We start from the raw sequence: 19,500 nt of genomic DNA, 5'->3' as shown, positions 1-19,500 counted from the left end.
TCAACAAGGAATGGGAAAATTCACTGATGGTTCCACCCTTTGAGGGTTCCAGCAACACTGCTCAAAGGCTGGAAAGTTCACTCAGGTGGAAGAGGGGGAACTGCAATCAGTCAATGAGTCTTCAGTCTTGGACAGGACTAGCTGTTTTATGGCTATGCTCTGATCTCTTCATTTGGGGCCTCAGACAGCTTGTGGTTGCTGAGTTAGTAATGGGCCCCAAACTCCAAGGACCAATTTTAGCCAAAGCCCCTTAGCAGCCAGCCCTCTCCTCATTGCCCAGTTCCCCCCTTGGTGCAGGGTAAGACAGTGGAGGTCACTGGAGGATGCTCTGTAGCTTTGTCTGTCTGTCTCAGGTATAGGGAACAGGAGAAAGTGGGGGTGATCTTTTGCTCTTTTCTCGTGGAAGAGGGGAGGGTCAGCCAGGTTTGACCTGAAGCCTTCTGCCCAGTGTCCTGGTTTGTGCATCAGCTGGGCCAGTGGAGTCAAGATTATCACACTCTCCCCCTGCCCCAACCAGCTGGGTCTCCTAAGATCCTACTAACTGCCTCGTGGGCTGCATCAGACCTGTATTTTTCCAAAATCCGTCATTTTGGTAGCTATGACCACTCTGTGAGTGTGCATGTGGTTTGTGTGTGTGCGTGTTGGGGGTGGGTGATGTTAACCAAGGAGGATCTGCATCTTTTGAAGGCTGAAACTTTATATAATTTTGAGGCTCCTCTTTAAGTCAAAGAAGGCAAAATTATGAATTCAGAATTGGTACAGGACTTTGGAAAGAGATTTCGCAAGCAAAGAACCCTAAAGTTTAAAATTTCATGAGCTTCAGGGTAAAATCGCCTTTGGTGCTGATGGTAACTGAACACTCCCTGCTCCACAGGATGCAAACCGGTGCATGAACCACTTGCTTGGAAAGAAGGCAGCTCTTAATGGGAGAGCTAGCTTTCTCTTAGAAAGTCTCTGGCAGAAAGTCTGTGCCTGCCATTATGCTGCAGTGTCTGGCAGAAAGTAATGGACTGAGTAGGTATCAGACCTTCAAAGGACCATGTGCACCGTGCCAGACACTGAAACTACAACTGCTCTGGTTAGCAGACTTGGAAATGAGGAGGATAAAGGACTTTCCCCTCTGACTAGTAAGCTCACTCAGACTAGTAAGAGGCTGAGTTGGGATTTGAACCCAGGACTACCTGACTCCAAGTCTATGGTCTTTTCAAAGCTAAGCTATAAAGATGCATCACACATTTTGTGGAGTATGTAAATGTCTTAGTGAATGAGTTAGTGTATGAATGAATACTAAATAGAGGAGTGATTAAAAGAGTTAGTGAAAGAATGGAGGAGCAATGGAAGAGAAAAAAGATGAGACAATGAACCTGAATGTTTTTTGAACATTCACTGTGTGCACGTGCTAGCTAGATGTTAGAAACTGGCAGAGAGCAAGGCAGGCACAGTCCCTGCTCTTAGTGGAGCTTATTGACCAGTAGGGAAGCCAGATAGATAGATGCTTTTGCTAAAAAGGGGGAAATGAACAGGGAGGCCTGGGTATGTACAAATGGATATCAGCCATCTAGGGGCCAGGAAGGCTCCCAACATTTGAGCTAAATGTTAAAGCTGTAGGCATTAACTGGGGAAGGAAGGTGGAGAAAGGGGCTCCCAGCCTGTGGAAGGCCTTGACCTAACCCAGGGAGCTTAGTTTCTTGGGGGATTCGAGTGAGAGTAGAATGGAAGGAGTAAGGGGATATGATGGAGTGTCCAGGAGGGTGGAAAGATGGCTGGGGCCAGAGAGGTCCTGCTAAGGATTGAAGACTCTGTCCTGAAGACAATGAGATGAGTGAATGGCCTCTCCTTGACCTCTCTTTCCTCATGTATATAATGTATATATTAGGGCACTAATATCTAATGTATGTGTGTGTGTGTGTGTGTGTGTGTGTGTGTGTGTGTGTGTATGTACATAAGGGGGATTTGCTTAGAAGATATGCATGCCTGGCCTGTAGGCTTTGCCCGTAAGGGTTGAAAAAGCCACTCTTCCCATGACTTGTCCTCCTTCTCTGTCTTCTCCTAGGGGCCCACTCCTGCTTAAGAACACCATGCATGCAGGTAAGCTGCCCTCCACAATTCCCACAGGGAGGGTAGCCCAGGTGTGGGGAGCGGGGTGGGGTGGGGTGGGGGATGAGGGAGTTCGCTGAGCCGTCAGATTGCTAGGCTGAGGTGGGCTCTGTTTATGATGACCACCTGGGTTCTCCTCCATGCGGCCTGCCTCGCTTAGCACAGGCAAACTGTTAAGGGTGGTGGGCAGCTCTGTCTGTGCTGCTTTGGGAATTTAGTGTTCCAGCCATTTACAGAGTAGTTCTAGTAACTTAGGGGTTCATCTCCAGTTTGGAGCATCGTAATCTCCCTATGTTCAGCAACTCTTGTTGGTGACCTTAGGTCCTCAAATCACACGTGGGTGGCTGGAAATAGGGTTACCCATGAGGAAGCTCCTCCTTCCTTTTTCCACCTTAAAGTGAGAGAGGTTTCTCATTTGTTCTAGTATTTAAACATTCCCTATTGTGTACCTGGTTGTACACGGCCCATGGAATATTGCGTTTTGTCAGGAGGAGCGGAATTAGCAAAGGACAACGGGAGAAGGTTCCAGGCCAAGAGGCATTTGTAAGGGAAGTGAGCTGAGAGGAGGGAGGACGTGGTCAAAGGACCCAAACAGTGGCGATGGCTGGAATCAGGAGAGCGAGGGAAAGAGCAGTGTGTGGACTGGGCATGGGCATGGAAGCCACGAAAGCCACAGGAAGGGGCCTTCTTCTTAAAGATACCGGGGAGCCATGGAGAAGTTTACTAGGTATGGCCTGGTCTCATTTGCTTTCTTTCTCTCTCTCTCTCAGGAGTACTGCAGGGAGCTCAACAGTCAGTGATTGGAGGAAAGAGGGCAGAGGTATTGAGAGACCTCCAGGCTGGGCATGGCCCTGAGTCCAATGACTAGTCTGGTACTCCGTGAAGTTTCAACGATGACACCAAATCGCAATTCCACTGAGGCTCCCATTTCTGGGCCCAACCCAAACGTGGCCCTTGTTCCTACCTTGAATCCACCCTCGAGTTCCCACACAGCTGTCATTCCAGACCATAACCCAGCTCTGAGTCCTGTCTCGGAGGAGGCTCCTGGTCTGATGTCTGACGACACCCTCGGACCTGGTGAGAACAGGACGCTGATGCCAGCCTCCCTCCAGATCACCAGATCCCACTCCAGTGAGGCCCTGGGCCTGGATTTGAGTCATGTCTCAAAGCCTGACTCACTTGGGGCCCTCAGCCCAACCTCAAACCCTGGCTCTCCTGCAACCACTTGCCTGAGCTCAGGCAACCACTCTGGGTTAAATTCGGAGGAGGCCTTCAATTCCCTCTCCAGCAAGATTTTGGACTTGGCTCAGAGCAACTCCAATCCTTCTGGGCCAGAGTCAAACCCATTTATAAAGCCCCAGTCAAGAGAGGCCCTGGTTCTAGGTCACAGCCTCTCCAGGCCAGGTTCAAAAGCTCTCCTTGTTCCAGCCTTAAATTCTACTCCAGATTCTGACTCCAATCAGCTGCTCAGGGTGGGTTCAAGAAATGTCTCCAGGCTGGATGTGAATGCAGCTGCAGATTCTTTGGGGACCCTAATCCCAGGCAGGAGTGAGACCATACCGTTGGCATCACATAATAACACCGGGTCTATTTCGAAAGGAGCCTTTGGTACAGTCTGGAATACCACCTCTATGGGAACCATTAATGCGCCTTCAAATGGCCACCCCAGGTCTAATTTGAACATGACCCTGACTCAGGCCTCGTTTGTGACCCCGATTCCTGGCTCCACCGATGTGATCAGTCAGCACTCCAGCAGCCATGTACCCCACTCTGCTCTCTCCCCCTCCTCATGCATGACCCTGATCCTGGGCTCCAATGAGACCCTGAGCCTGGGCTCCAGCCTCATCTTTAGTGATACCTCCACCTTGACAGTGAGCAGCCAGCAGGATTATTCTGAGGTCATCAGCATCCATACCATGACCCCGGAGGAAAATCTGGGTGGCTGGAGTGAGATGGCTGGTGCCGAGGGGTGCAAGTCCCTGCTGGAGTTCTCCACTCCCAACACTAAGGACAAGGAGATCACAGCCTTCCAGGGCATCTCCGAGGGTGAGTAAGGCTAAGGTGAATGCCCAGAGAGCCAGAGAGGGTGCTGACCTGGAAGTAGTCAGCATTTCAGCCTTGTAGAGAAGGAAGAGGACATACAGGACGTACACAATATACATGCAATATATTAGTTAATTATCTGCAAGGGATCTAATACTCCATTTCCGCTGGCTGTGTGACTTGGGACAAGCTACTTAATGTCTCTGAGCTTCAATTTCCTTAACTGAACAAAATTTCTTTCTTGATAGATTTCAGACCTGGGTGTCTCAGGCCAAAGTTTTTCCAGTTAGAAGGCAGGCTCACTTCACCTCTACTGGGTCTTTGAGGTCCCCTCTGAGCCAGGCCTTGGGCTCCTTTGGAGCCTGTGCCTCACTCCCGATAGGCAGTTTGGTAAAATAATCCCTTCTCAGATTTTGATGTTATAAATATCTTCCCCTAATATATTTTTGTTTGTTCATGCAGTGATACCATATTGTAATTAAAAAAAATTACTATGGCTCTGCAATATGACACATCTGATAGAGTCAGAATCTTTCTTTAAAATTTGCTCTTGACACTAACTTAGCTGTTAGTAGACTTTCATTCTCCCTTACACATTTAAAAATAAGTTTGTCTAGTTCTTGAAAAATCTCACTGGCATTTATTGGAATGTTATTAATTTAGCCATCTACTCAAGTTTTCCTTTACAAAGGAAAAAAATTCTCCATAAAGGTCTAGTGCATTCTTTGATAGGTTAATTTCTAGACACTCTATAGTATTTATTGCTATCGTGAATCATGTCTCATTTTCTAATAGAATTCTTATTTGGTATGATGGTGTAGTGGGACTTCATTTCTGCAAGTTGATCTTTTAAAGAAAACAGCTTTATTGAGATATAATTCATGTACAATTCATCCATTAAAGAGTACAATTCAATGGCTTTAATAGTATAGTGACAGAAGTTGTACAACCGTCACCACAATCAACTTTAGAACATTTTCATCACTCCAAAAAGAAATCCTGCACCCTTTAGCCGTCACTGTCTCCCATCCCATTCCCTCTATCTCTTCACACCTAGGCAAACACTAATCTACTTTCTGTCTTTATGGATTTTTCTATTCTGGCTATTTCATATAAATTAAATCACCCAATATGGGGTGCTTTGTGACTAGCTTTTTAAACTTAGCATAATGTTTTCAAGGGTCATCCATGTTGTAGCATGTTTAAGTATTGTACCATGTTGTAGCATGTTTAAATATTGCATTACTTTTTATTGCCAAATAACATTTCATTGTATGAATATATCACATTTTCTTTATCCACTCATCATTTTATGAACATTTGGACTGTTTCCAGCTTTTGACTGTTATGAACATTTGTTTACAAGTTTTTATGTGGCGATAGTTCTCATTTTTCTCGGGTACATATTTTAGAGTAGAACCCCTGAGACACACAGTAACTCAGTTCAATCTTTTGAGCAACTGCCAGACTGTTAACATTCCCACCAGCAGTTTATGAGGGCTCTAATTTCTCCATATCCTTGACAAAACATGTTATTGCCCTTTTTTGATTATGGCCATCTTATTGGATGTATCACATTGTGGTTTTGATTTGCACTTCCCTAAAGGCTAATGATGTTGAATACCTTTTTGTGTGCTTATTGCCCATTTGTATATATTCTTTGGAGAATGTCAGTTCAAATCCGTGGCCCATTTTGAAATTATTATTGAGTTGTAAGTGTTCTTTATATTTTCTAGAAACAGATGATTTGCAAAGAATTTTTCCTATTCTGACAGTTGTCATTTTACTTTCTCGATAGTACCCTTTGAAGCATAAAAATTTTATTTAAGATTGATAATGTCCAATTTATCTATTTTTTTCATTTGTTGCTTGTGCTTTTGGTGTCACATCTATAAAACCATTGCCTAATCCAAGGTCATGAATATTTATGTCTGTTTTCTTCTAAAATTTTATCGTTTTGATTCTTGCATTTATGTCTTTATCCATTTTGAGTCAGTTATTTTATTTGATGTGGGGTAGGGGCCCAACTTCACTCATTGGCTTGTGGATATCTAGTTGCCTCAGCATCATTTGTTGAAAAGACTGTTCTTTCCCCACTGAATTTATGGGCAGCCTTGTGAAATAAACATTGCCTAAAATACAAGTCTCTGGACTTAATTATGTTGATCTATATGTTAATCTTTATGCCTGTACCACACAAACTTGACTACTGTAGCTTTGTAGTAAAAATTTTTAAAAGGGAATTTATTAAGTTGCAAGTTTACAGTTCTAAAGCTGTGAAAATGTCAAATTAAGGCAAGGCTATAAAAATGTCCAAACTAAGGCATCCAGAAATTGATATCTTTGCTCAAGAAGGCTGATGATGTTCGGGGTTTCTCTCTCATCTAGAAAGGTGCATGGTGACGTCTGCTAGCTTTCTCTCTAGGCTCCTTCAGTGGTTTCCACTAGGTCTTTCTTCAACTCCAACGGTCTCTGGCTGTTGGTTCTAAAGCTTTTTCTGAAATGGTTCCCTCTTAAAGGGCTCCAGTAAGTGACCCCACTCTGAATAGGTGGAGACACATCTCCATGGAAACCATCTAAGCAAAAGATACTACTCACAATTGGGTGGGTCACATCTCCATGGAAACAATAAAAAAGATCCCACCCAGCAATATTGAATAAAGGTTAAAGAACTTGTCTTTTCTGGGGTACATAACAATTTCAAACTGGCACATTCCATCCTTTGGATCCCCAAAAGACATGTTTTTTTTTTTTTCAAATGCAAAATACATTCATTCCATCACAATCTTACAAAGCCTTAAACCATATCAGTAACAATACAAATACAATACAAAGTCAGAAACAGTACAAAATCTCATCACAGTCAGCTACAGGCATGGCTTGTCCTAAGGCAAAATTCTCCTCTGACACTGGACCTGTAAAACTCAGAACAAGTTATTTGTTGCCAACATACAAAGGAAGAACAGTCATGTGATACATATTCCCATTTCCATAGGGAGAAATTGGAAGGAACACAAGTGTCATGGGACCCAAACAGTTCTGAAAACCTACAGGGCAAACTCCATTAGATTTCAAAGTCTGAGAGTCATTTATCCTTGGAGCTTTAGAAGGAGGCAGCCCCACCCTTTCCAAGGGCCTATGCAGCTGCCCAGCTCTTTTCAAGTGCTGGGGTAAGAATTACAACCTTGAAGGACATTGAGGAGACTACCTTTTTCTTGGCTTCACCCTCTCCAAGCATTAGAGCAGCACCCAGACTCTCTGCCATCTCAGCGGCACACACTCAACACTCTCAGAACTATGCAGTGGCAGCAAGGCTATCTGCATTCCCCATGGAATGTGTTCCACCTTCTCTGAGGCCTGGGGTACCAAAACTCCTGTCCTCTGCCTTTGGGGAAAACTCACTCTTTCCAAGTGTATGGGTGAGTCCTCTCTCTTGACCCAGGGTTTCTTGGCTTCAGACCTCAACTTCCATGGCTCTGCCTTTGAAGTTATTTTTCCTTCAATTTGTCCTTTTTCTGTCCCTTTTAGTCCAGGCTGGCAGTGGTTCCATTTATACAGAACCCAAACACTCTTGTGTTTTCTATGCAGTATGCTGGGGTCATAACCATCAGAAAATAGGACTTTCCACAAATCCTACCTGGACAACTCCATCTCCAGTCCTGGCTCTTTCTGAAATGGCTGGCTGGTTCCATGTTTGGTTAATCCTCACTTGGGGTACTATTCTCTGGTATCTCCCTTTTTGGAAGCCCAAATTTCTCCAAACCATCAATTTCTGGTTTCTTTGTACCCAAGAGTTCAGTTTTCAGCTTATGTCTTTCCTGTTGCATTTCACTATAAGCTGCAAGGAGAAACCAGTCTGCACTTTCCACACTTAATTTGGAAATCTCTTCTGCTAAATATCCAAGTTAATAGCTTTTAAAATCTACCTTCCAGATAATATTGCCAGATTATCTGCCATTTTAAAACAAGGGTCACTTTAAAATTTATTGCTTGACTCAAAAGGCTGATGATGATCAGGGTTTCTCTCTCAGCTGGAAAATGCATAGGGAAACATCTGCTTAGCTTTCTCTCCAGGTTTCTTCAATGGCTTCCCTAGGGATATTTTCTTTCTCCACCTCCAATGGTCTCTGGCTGTGTGAACTCTGCTGGTTCTCTGTAGTAAGTTTTGAAATTAAGAAGTATGAGTACTCCAACCTTGCTCTCCTTTCTCAAGACTGTTTTGGCTATTCTGGGTCCTTTGACTTTGCAAATTTTAAGATCACCTTGTTAATTTCTGCAAAGAAGTCAACTAGGATTTATAAATTAATCTTGCATCCAATAATGTTACCCTACTCTCACATTAGTTTTACTAGCTTTTCTTTTGGTTTTGGCGCTTTCAAGTAGATGGTGATGTCATCATCGAATAGCTTTGTCTTTTTTCCATTCCTACATCTCATTATTTTTTCTCATCTTATTGCCTGGGCAAGGGCATCTAGTTGTATGATGGAGAGTAACAAAGATAGCAGGCATCTACTGTCACCAAAACTGTCTAACATTTCTCCATTGAATATGTTGAGAGTTTTTGGTGTGGCTTTTAACCAGGTAAATTAAATTTCCTTTTATTTCTAGTTCTCTGAGGGTTTAAAAAATATCATAAGAAAGTGTTGAACTTTCTTATATGAATTTTAAGCATCTGAGATAATCATGTGATTTTTCTCTTTCATTCCATTAATGTAATGAATTACATTTATAGATATTCTATTGTTAAACTCTTATTCTACTGTGATAGTACCACTGGATTGGGTTAGCTATTATTTTATTTAGAATATGTGTATCTATGTTTATAAATGAAATAGGACTGTAGTTTAGCTGGATTGGGTTAGCTATTATTTTATTTAGAATATGTGTATCTATTTTTATAAATGAAATAGGACTGTAGTTCTTCTATGCTGTTTGGATTCAAAGTTACATTAGCCCCTTAAATGAGTTGAAAATATTTCTCTCTTTTCATTTTCTGGAACAGCTTATCTGAGAAAAGGAATATGTATTGTTGCAAGTCAAGTAGAACTCATCAACCTGTAAAACTATCTTGGCTTGAAAATTTGGAGGATGGGCTTGAGAGGAAGTTCAGAAGGGAAGTTTTTGACTGCCATTTTTAAAAAACAGCTTTATTAAATATAATTGGCATACAGTAAGTCATGCGTATTTAAAGTTTACAATGTTTTTACACATCTATACAGCCATAATATCACCACAATCAGGATAATAAACCTATCAGTCGTTGCCAAAGTATCCTTGTGTGCCTTTGTTATTTCCCTCTCTTTCTTTTTCCTGATTCTAGTAATGTATGTACAAGTTAAAATTTCTCCTTTAAGCATATTCAAATATATAATTCAGTTCTGTTATGTTCACAATGTTGTGCTACCATCACCACCATTCATTACCAAAACTTTTCCACCACCCAAAATAGAAGCTGTATAATTTTAGCATTAATTTCCCATTTCCTATACTCAATTCAGTCCCTGGTGAAATGTATTTTAGTTTTTGACTATGGATTTGCTTTTCTAATGATATCAGTGAAAGCATACAATCTTAGTCCTTTAGTGCCTGGTTTATTTCATTCAACATGGTATCTTAAAGCTCATCCACATTACCAAATGTATCAGAACTTCCTTTTTACAGCTGAATAATATTACATTATGTGTATATACCACATTTATTTATCGATTAATCTTTTCACAGATACTTGTTTGCTTCCATCTGTTGGCAACTATGAACAATGCCACTATCTATGTTGGTGAGCAAATATCTGTTTGAATCCCTGCTTTCCATTTTTTGGGGTATATACCTAGAAGTGGGATTGCTAAGTCATATGATAATTCTATACTTAATTTTCTGAGGAACCACTAAATGTTCTTTCATAGCTTCATCATTTTAAATTCCCACCAACAATGAATGAGTGGTCCTATTTCTCCATGCCCTTATTCAAACTTAATAATTTTTTATTTTTTATAGTAGCCATTGAAATGGGTGTGAATTGGCACCTCACTGTGGTTTTGATTTGTGTTTCCCTAATGGCTAATGATATTGAGGACCTCTTCATGTGCTTTTTTGACCATTTGTATATCTTCTTTGGAGAAATGTCTATTCAAATCTTTTGCCCATTATTATATTGAGTTGTTTATATTTTGGTTGTTGAGTTGTAGGATTTCTTCATATACTCGGCATAGTAAAACCTTACCAGATATGTGGTTTCCAAATATTTTCTCCAATTCTGTAAGTTGTCTTTTTAATTTTCATTATAAAGTCCGTTGAAGCACAAAAGTTTTTAATTTTCATGAGGTCTCATTTATCTATTTTTTTTCTATTGTTGCTTGGGCTTTGGGTGTAAAGTTAAGAAACCATTGCCTAACACAAGGTCCTGAAGCTTCTTTCCCATGTTTTCTTCTAGGAGTTTTATAGTTTTGGTTCTTACACTTAGGTCTTGGATCCATTTTGAGTTAATTTTTGTATATAGTGTGAGACATTCTTTTGCATATGGAATCTAGCCCAGCCTTATTTGTTGAAGAGACTATTATTTCCAAGTTGAGTGGACTTGGCACCCTTGGAAGATCATTTGGTCATAGATGTGAGGGTTTATTTATGAACTTTCGATTCAATTCAATCAATCTTTGTGCCTTTTCCTTCTGCCAGTGCCATGCTGCTTTAATTACTGTGGCTTTGTAATAAGTTTTAAGATTGGATAATGTGAGTCTTCCAACTTTGTTCTTCTTTTTCAAGATGGCTCTGATTATTTGGGGCCTCTTACATTTCCATATAAATTTGATGGCTTTTCCATTTCTGCAAAAAGTTTGTTGGAATTTTGATTGGGATTGTGTTGTATCTGTTAATTGCTTTGGGTAGAATTGACATCTTAATAATTAGTCTTCCAATCCATGAACACAGTATGTTCTTTCATTGATTTAGGTCTTTTTGATATTTTTAGCAATGTTTTATATTTTGCTGTCTACATGTCCTCTGCATATAGTATTTATTCCTGAATATTTGATTCTTTTGCTTCATTTGTAAATATAATTTTCTTGCTTTCTTCTACAGACTGTTCATTACTTGTGATAGAAATATTATTGATTTTTTTTGCATTGATATTGTACCTCACCACTTTGTTGAATTCATTTATTAATTTTAGCAGCTTTGGGGAGGATTTTTTATGCAGGGCCATGACAGCTATAAGTAGGGAAAGTTTCACCTCTTATTTATCTTGCCTAAATGCTTTGGCAGAACTTCCGGTACAATGCAGAATATCAATGTTGACAGGGAGCAAAGGATGCTTCCTTGCCTTTTTCCTGATCTTAGAGGGAAAACTTTCAGTATTTCACCACTGAGTATGATGTTAGCAGTGAGTTTTTCATCTGTGCTCTTTATCATGTTGAGAAGTTTCCTTCTATTCCAAGTTTTCTAAGTGGTTTGTGTGTGTGCCAAGTACTTTTCTTTCTTTTTAAAATGTAATTTTATTGAGATATATTTACACACCATACAACCCATCCAAAGTATGCAATCAATAATTCACAGTGTCATCACATGGTTGTGCATTCATCACCATGATCATTTTTAGAACATTTGCAGTATTCCAGAAAAAGGAATAAAAATTTAAAAAGAAAACCCCAAACATCCCTTACCTCTTAACCTTCCCTTTTATTGACCAGTAGTATTTTACTCTACCCAATTTTAAGACTTACAACAGAGGTAGATTAATTAAGATACTATGGTATTGTCAGTGAAGAAAACATCTGGAAATAGATCCATACAAACATGGGCAACTGGCTTTTTTTTTTTTTTTTTGCAATATAGTTATGCAATTATTACCAAAGATCAGGGTTACTGGATTATAGTGCAAAACTTTCAGATATTTCCTTCCAGCTATTCTTAAACACTAGACACTAAAAAGTAATATCAAATATGAGTTAGTAGTCACTGTCATTTGTTAAGTCCCAATTTCTCAGTTACACCTCCTCTTGTTAAGTCCCAATTTCTCAGTTGTACCTCCTCCCTCTCATTTGATCATTTTCTTACTCTTCAGGGATATCTGACCATTTTAACTACTTTGTGCTGGAAATGGGTTGTTGACCTTATGGGATAGAGAAATGAAATTGGTTGATATTCTTGGAGAGACTGGTACCTTTTGGTTTCAGGACTTATCTGGCATCAGATCAGTTTGGTGGCCTTAAGTTTCTGAAAAATAAACTTATTGAGAAAAAATTTATAGAGAATTAGATAGGGCCTAGGGCATGCCCTAGGGTTTTCAGGAATATTGTTAGTTGAGGCTTGGCATACTGTGGTAATCTGCAACATCTGGCTAAAACTTGCATAATGGTGACCTCCAGAATGACCTCTAGACTCTATTTGAAATCTCTTAGCCATTGAAACTTTAGTTTGTTCCAATTCTTTCCCCCCTTTTGGTCAATAAGGCATTCTAACATCACCAGGGAGACTCACACACCCTGGGAGTCATGTCCCATATAGGAGGGAGGTTAGTGGTTTTATTTCTCTAGAGTTGGCTTAGAGAAAGGCCATATCTGAGCAACAAAAGAGGTTCTCTGGGGACGAATCTTAAGCATAATTAGATGCAGGCCTAGCTTTGCCTTTGTAGAAAAGTTTCATAAGGTCAAGCCTCAAGATTGAGTATTTGGGGCCGGCCACGGTGGCTCAGCAGGTAAGAATGCTTGTCTGCCATGCCCAAGGACCCGGGTTCGATTCCCGGTGCCTGCCCATGTGAAAAAAAAAAAAAAAGAAAACTAGAATAAATATTCAAAACTTAAAAAAAAAAAAAAAAAAAGATTGAGTATTTGGCTATTAAATTGGGAATCACTATTGCCTAAGAGAACATTAGGAGTTCCCCAGGTGGGGAGGTTTAATTGTTCCACATTTTTCTCTCGTCCCTCAAGGGGACTTTGCAAACAGTTTTTTTTTTTTTTAAATTTTCTGCCCCAAATACTCTGGAATATATTCGGGTCTTACATCAACTTTATCAAATGATAAACTCTCATTCCTTAGTCTATGTAATTACATTGTTTAAATAAACTGACCAGACAGGTTCAATTAGTGTGCTACAGAAAATTTAAACATTGGACCAGACATCTCTTCCTTTGGTCTCACACAGTTGAAGTTTAAAAATACAGACGATATCATCCTTTGTCCTGTATTCTGATTTACTTTAGTCCTCACCAGATCCATTTCATTCACGTCTCTAATTGTAGGCTGATCTCCTTTTCAGTTTCTTTAACAATTGCTGTATGAAGTAATGCTGACATTCAGAGCTGCAGAACTCTAACCCTGAATCTCTCTAAATGTTTTTATCATGAAATGATGTTATATTTTGTCATATGCCCGTTCTGCATCAATTGAAGTGATCTTGTGTTTTCTCTTTCATTCTATTAATGTGGTGTAATACATGAATTGATTTCCTTATATTGAACCATACTCAAATAACTGGGATAAATCTCACTTGATAATGTTTTATAATTTTTTAAACGCATTGCTGGATTCAGTTTGCTAATATTTTGTTGAAGATTTTTGCATCTATATTCATAAGGGATATTGGTCTTTTCTTCTGGAATCGTTGTCTTAATGTTGATTTCATAGAATGAGTTAGGGAGTGTTCCTTCCTCCTCATTTTTTGAAGAGTTTGAGCCAGTTTGCTGTTAATTCTTCTTTGAATATTTGGTAAAATTTACCAGTAAAGACATCTAGTCCTGGGCTTTCTTTGTTGGGAGGTTTTTTGATTACTGATTCAATTTCTTTACTAGCTATTGGTCTGTTGAGATCTATTTCTTCTTGAGCAACTGTAGGGAGTTTGTGTGTTTCTAGGAATTTGTCCTTTTCATGGATGTTATCTAATATGTTAGTGTACAATTGTTCATAATATTCTCTTATAATCCTTTTTATTTCTCTGAGTTTGGTAGTAATGTCCCCCCTTTATTTCTGATTTTAGTTATTTCAGTCTTCTCCCCCTTTTTTTTTTTTCAGTATAGCTAAAATTTTGTTTGCTTTATTGATCTTTCCAAAGAGCTGACTTTTGGGTTTGTTGCTACTTTATTTTTAAAATTTTCAATTTCAGTGATCTCTGCTCTAATTGTTGTTATTTCCTTCCTTCTGCTCACTTTAGATTTAGTTTGATCTTCTTTTCCTAGATATTTTAGTTGTGAGGTTAGATGTATGATTTGAGGTCTTTTTTTTTTTTGTATGCTATATGGTGTGGGTCACATTTCATTCTTTTTCCATGTGACTATCCTGTTATTGCAGAAACAACAAAAAAATTTGGAGGCGGGGAGGGGGGTAGTGCATGGGCCGGGAATCAAAACTGTGTCTCTCACATGGCAGGTGAGAATTCTACCATTGAAGAACGCTTGCACCCCTCTTCTTTTTTGAATGTAAGCATTTAGACTATAAATTTCCCTCTCAGCACTTACTTTGCTAAGTAAGTTGTGGTATGTTGTGTTTTCATTTTCATTCACCTCAAGATATTTCCTAATTTTCCATGTGAATTTTACCTTTGACCTATTGGTTGTTTAAGAGTATATTGTTTAATTTCCACATATTTGTAATTTTTCCTTCCTTTTTTTAGCTTCCGTCCTTTGTGGTTGGATAATATGCATTGTAAGATTTCAATAATTTTTAATTTATTGAGACTGGTTTTGTGACTTTAGTTATGGTCTATCCTTGAGAATGATCCATGTTCTCTAAAGAAGAATGTGTATTCTGCTGTTGTTTGGGGAAGTGCTCTATATAAGTATGCTAGACTATTTGGTTTAGAGTATCATTTAAGTATTATATTTCCTTTTTGGTTTTTGTCTGGATGTTATATCCATTGTTGAAAGTATTGCATTGAAATCTTCTACTAATACGGTAGAATCATCTATTTCTCCTTACAAATCTGCGAATATTGCTTCATATATTTGGAGTCCATATATATTTTTATAATTCTTATGGCTTCTTTTGAATCAGCTCCTTTATCAGTATATAGCTACCTTCTTGGTCCCACATAACAGTTTTTTTTTTTTTCAGGAAGTAGTTTTTTATTCATTCATGGCTATAGGGCTCAGCAGAAGGGACTCTGAAAGACAGAGTCTCAAACGAAAGGTTAATATCAGTTTTTATAGACAGGATGACATGTTAAAAACAAGGTAGATGATTGGCTTGTTTAAATTGAGAAGAATGTAAAGCTGGATTTACAGAATGAGTGATTAGGTGAGGGGTTTCTTTACAGGAATTTGTCTGATCTTACCTATTTACAGTTTTACCCATTCTTGGGGCAAGCATCCTGTTTATATGTAGTTCTGACTGCTCAGAGGAATTTGGGGAATTTTTTTTTTTTTGGGTAGAAAATGAATTTAATTTTGAATTTGTGTTATGTATGCTATTTGGAACAAACTAAATTGCTATTAATGTCAGAAAAGATTACAAAACACCCAAATGTATCTAAGTTTAGCATTTTTTAAAGGACTAAAATTTCTTTTTTTTTCCTTTTTTTAAATTAATTAAAAAAATTAACTAACACAACATTTAGAAATCATTCCATTCTACATATATAATCAGTAATTCTTAATATCATCACATAGATGCATATTCATCGTTTCTTAGTACATTTACGTCGATTTAGAAAAAGAAATAGAAAGACAACAGAAAAAGAAATAAAACGATAATAGAGAAAAAAAGAGAAAAGAAGAAAAGAAAAAAAAACTATACCTCAGATGCAGCTTCATTCAGTGTTTTAACCTAATTACATTACAAATAGGTAGTATTGTGCTGTCCATTTCTGAGTTTTTGTATCCAGTCTTGTTGCACAGTCTGTGTCCCTTCAGCTCCAATTACCCATTATCTTACCCTATTTCTATCTCCTGATGGTCTCTGTTACCAATGACATATTCCAAGTTTATTCTCTAATGTCGGTTCACATCACTGGGACCATACAGTATTTGTCCTTTAGTTTTTGGCTAGTCTCACTCAGCATAATGTTCTCTAGGTCCATCCATGTTATTACATGCTTCATAAGTTTATTCTGTCTTAAAGCTGCATAATATTCCATCGTATGTATATACCACAGTTTGTTTAGCCACTCGTCTGTTGATGGACATTTTGGCTGTTTCCATCTCCTTGCAATTGTAAATAATGCTGCTATAAACATTGGTGTGCAAATGTCCGTTTGTGTCTTTGCCCTTAAGTCCTTTGAGTAGATACCTAGCAATGGTATTGCTGGGTCATATGGCAATTCTATATTCAGCTTTTTGAGGAACCACCAAACTGCCTTCCACAGTGGTTGCACCATTTGACATTCCCACCAACAGTGAATAAGTGTGCCTCTTTCTCCGCATCCTCTCCAGCACTTGTCGTTTTTTGTTTTGTTGATAATGGCCATTCTGGTGGGTATGAGATGATATCTCATTGTGGTTTTGGTTTGCATTTCTCTAATGGCCAGGGACATTGAGCATCTCTTCATGTGCCTTTTGGCCATTTGTATTTCCTCTTCTGAGAGGTGTCTGTTCAAGTCTTTTTCCCATTTTGTAATTGGGTTGGCTGTCTTTTTGTTGTTGAGTTGAAAAATCTCTTTATTAATTCTGGATACTAGACCTTTATCTGATATGTCGTTTCCAAACATTGTCTCCCATTGTGTAGGCTGTCTTTCTACTTTCTTGATGAAGTTCTTTGATGCACAAAAGTGTTTAATTTTGAGGAGCTTCCATTTATTTATTTATTTATTCAGTGCTCTTGCTTTAGGTTTAAGGTCCATAAAACCGCCTCCAGTTGTAAGATTCATAAGATATCTCCCTACATTTTCCTCTAACTGTTTTATGGTCTTAGACCTAATGTTTAGATCTTTGATCCATTTTGAGTTAACTTTTGTATAGGGTGTGAGATACGGGTCCTCTTTCATTCTTTTGCATATGGATATCCAGTTCTCTAGTATTGAAGAGACTGTTCTGTCCCAGGTGAGTTGGCTTGACTGCCTTATCAAAGATCAAATGTCCATAGATGAGAGGGTCTATATCTGAGCACTCTATTCGACTCCATTGGTCGATACATCAGTCTTTATGCCAGTACCATGCTGTTTTGACCACTGTGGCTTCATAATATGCCTTAAAGTCAGGCAGCGCGAGACCTCCAGCTTCGTTTTTTTTCCTCAAGATACTTTTAGCAATTCGGGGCACCCTGCCTTTCCAGATAAATTTGCTTATTGGTTTCTCAGTTTCTGAAAAATAAGTTGTTGGGATTTTGATTGATATTGCGTTGAATCTGTAAATCAATTTAGGTAGAATTGACATCTTAACTATATTTAGTCTTCCAATCCATGAACACGGTATGCCCTTCCATCTATTTAGGTCTTCTGTGATTTCTTTTAACGGTTTCTTGTAGTTTTCTTTGTATAGGTCTTTTGTCTCTTTAGTTAAATGTATTCCTAAGTATTTTATTCTTTTAGTTGCAATTGTAAATGGGATTCGTTTCTTGATTTCCCCCTCAGCTTGTTCATTGCTAGTGTATAGAAACACTACAGATTTTTGAATGTTGATCTTGTAACCTGCTACTTTGCTGTACTCATTTATTAGCTCTAGTAGTTTTGCTGTGGATTTTTCAGGGTTTTCGACGTATAGTATCATATCATCTGCAAACAGTGATAGTTTTATTTCTTCCTTTCCAATTTTGATGCCTTGTATTTCTTTTTCTTGTCTAATTGCTCTGGCTAGAACCTCCAACATGATGTTGAATAATAGTGGTGATAATGGACATCCTTGTCTTGTTCCTGATCTTAGGGGGAAAGTTTTCAATTTTTCCCCATTGAGGATGATATTAGCTGTGGGTTTTTCATATATTCCCTCTATCATTTTAAGGAAGCTCCCTTGTATTCCTATCCTTTGAAGTGTTTTCAACAGGAAAGGATGTTGAATCTTGTCAAATGCCTTCTCTGCATCAATTGAGATGATCATGTGATTTTTCTGCTTTGATTTGTTGATATGGTGTATTACATTAATTGATTTTCTTATGTTGAACCATCCTTGCATACCTGGGATGAATCCTACTTGGTCATGATGTATAATTCTTTTAATGTTTTGCTGGATTCGATTTGCTAGAATTTTGTTGAGGATTTTTGCATCTATATTCATTAGAGAGATTGGTCTGTAGTTTTCTTTTTTTGTAATATCTTTGCCTGGTTTTGGTATGAGGGTGATGTTGGCTTCATAGAATGAATTAGGTAGCTTTCCCTCCACTTCAATTTTTTTGAAGAGTTTGAGCAGAGTTGGTACTAATTCTTTCTGGAATGTTTCGTAGAATTCACATGTGAAGCCGTCTGGTCCTGGACTTTTCTTTTTAGGAAGCTTTTGAATGACTAATTCAATTTCTTTAGTTGTGATTGGTTTGTTGAGGTCATCTATTTCTTCTTGAGTCAAAGTTGGTTGCTCATGCCTTTCTAGGAACTTGTCCATTTCATCTACATTGTTGTATTTATTAGCGTAAAGTTGTTCATAGTATCCTGTTATTACCTCCTTTATTTCTGTGAGGTCAGTGGTTATGTTTCCTCTTCCATTTCTGATCCTATTTATTTGCATTCTCTCTCTTCTTCTTTTTGTCAGTCTTGCTAAGGGCCCATTAATCTTGTTGATTTTCTCATAGAACCAACTTCTGGTCTTATTGATTTTCTCTATTGATTTCATGTTCTCAATTTCATTTATTTCTGCTCTAATCTTTGTTATTTCTTTCCTTTTGCTTGCTTTGGGGTTAGTTTGCTGTTCTTTCTCCAGTTCTTCCAAATGAACAGTTAATTCCCGAATTTTTGCCCTTTCTTCTTTTTTGATATAGGCATTTAGGGCAATAAATTTCCCTCTTAGCACTGCCTTTGCTGCGTCCCATAGGTTTTGATATGTTGTGTTTTCATTTTCATTCGCCTCGAGATATTTACTAATTTCTCTTGTAATTTCTTCCTTGACCCACTGGTTGTTTAAGAGTGTGTTGTTGAGCCTCCACGTATTTGTGAATTTTCTGGCACTCTGTCTATTGTTGATTTCCAACTTTATTCCTTTATGATCTGAGAAAGTGTTGTGTATGATTTCAATCTTTTTAAATTTGTTGAGACTTGGTTTGTGACCCAGCATATAGTCTATCTTTGAGAATGATCCATGAGCACTTGAGAAAAAGGTGTATCCTGCTGTTGTGGGGTGTAATGTCCTATAAATGTCTGTTAAGTCTAGCTCATTTATTGTAATATTCAAATTCTCTGTTTCTTTATTGATCCTCTGTCTAGATGTTCTGTCCATTGATGAAAGTGGGAAACTGAAGTCTCCAACTAGTATGGTAGATGTGTCTATTTCCCTTTTCAGTATTTGTAGTGTATTC

At 38.5% G+C, this 19,500-nt stretch overlaps 1 protein-coding gene across 10 annotated transcripts in view; it reads left to right on the top strand.

Annotated features, from left to right (window-relative positions):
- The window catches only part of MROH7 (maestro heat like repeat family member 7), a 147,372-nt gene that overhangs the window by 59,256 nt on the left and 68,616 nt on the right, over window positions 1-19,500 (top strand). For all 10 annotated transcript variants that reach the window (XR_013170947.1, XR_013170948.1, XM_077149536.1 and 7 more), the window contains exons 2-3: window positions 2,054-2,088; window positions 2,868-4,143. Coding sequence is in view for 8 of the 10 variants with exons in the window: in XM_077149536.1 (XP_077005651.1) it covers window positions 2,943-4,143 (1,201 nt within the window). In the remaining 2 variants the exon portion in view is untranslated. The remainder of the gene's footprint in view (window positions 1-2,053; window positions 2,089-2,867; window positions 4,144-19,500) is intronic.

Source organism: Tamandua tetradactyla, chromosome 2 (assembly GCF_023851605.1).
Source record: "Tamandua tetradactyla isolate mTamTet1 chromosome 2, mTamTet1.pri, whole genome shotgun sequence".
Taxonomy (NCBI): Eukaryota; Metazoa; Chordata; class Mammalia; order Pilosa; family Myrmecophagidae; genus Tamandua; species Tamandua tetradactyla.
This window is presented reverse-complemented; position numbering and strand designations above follow the sequence as displayed.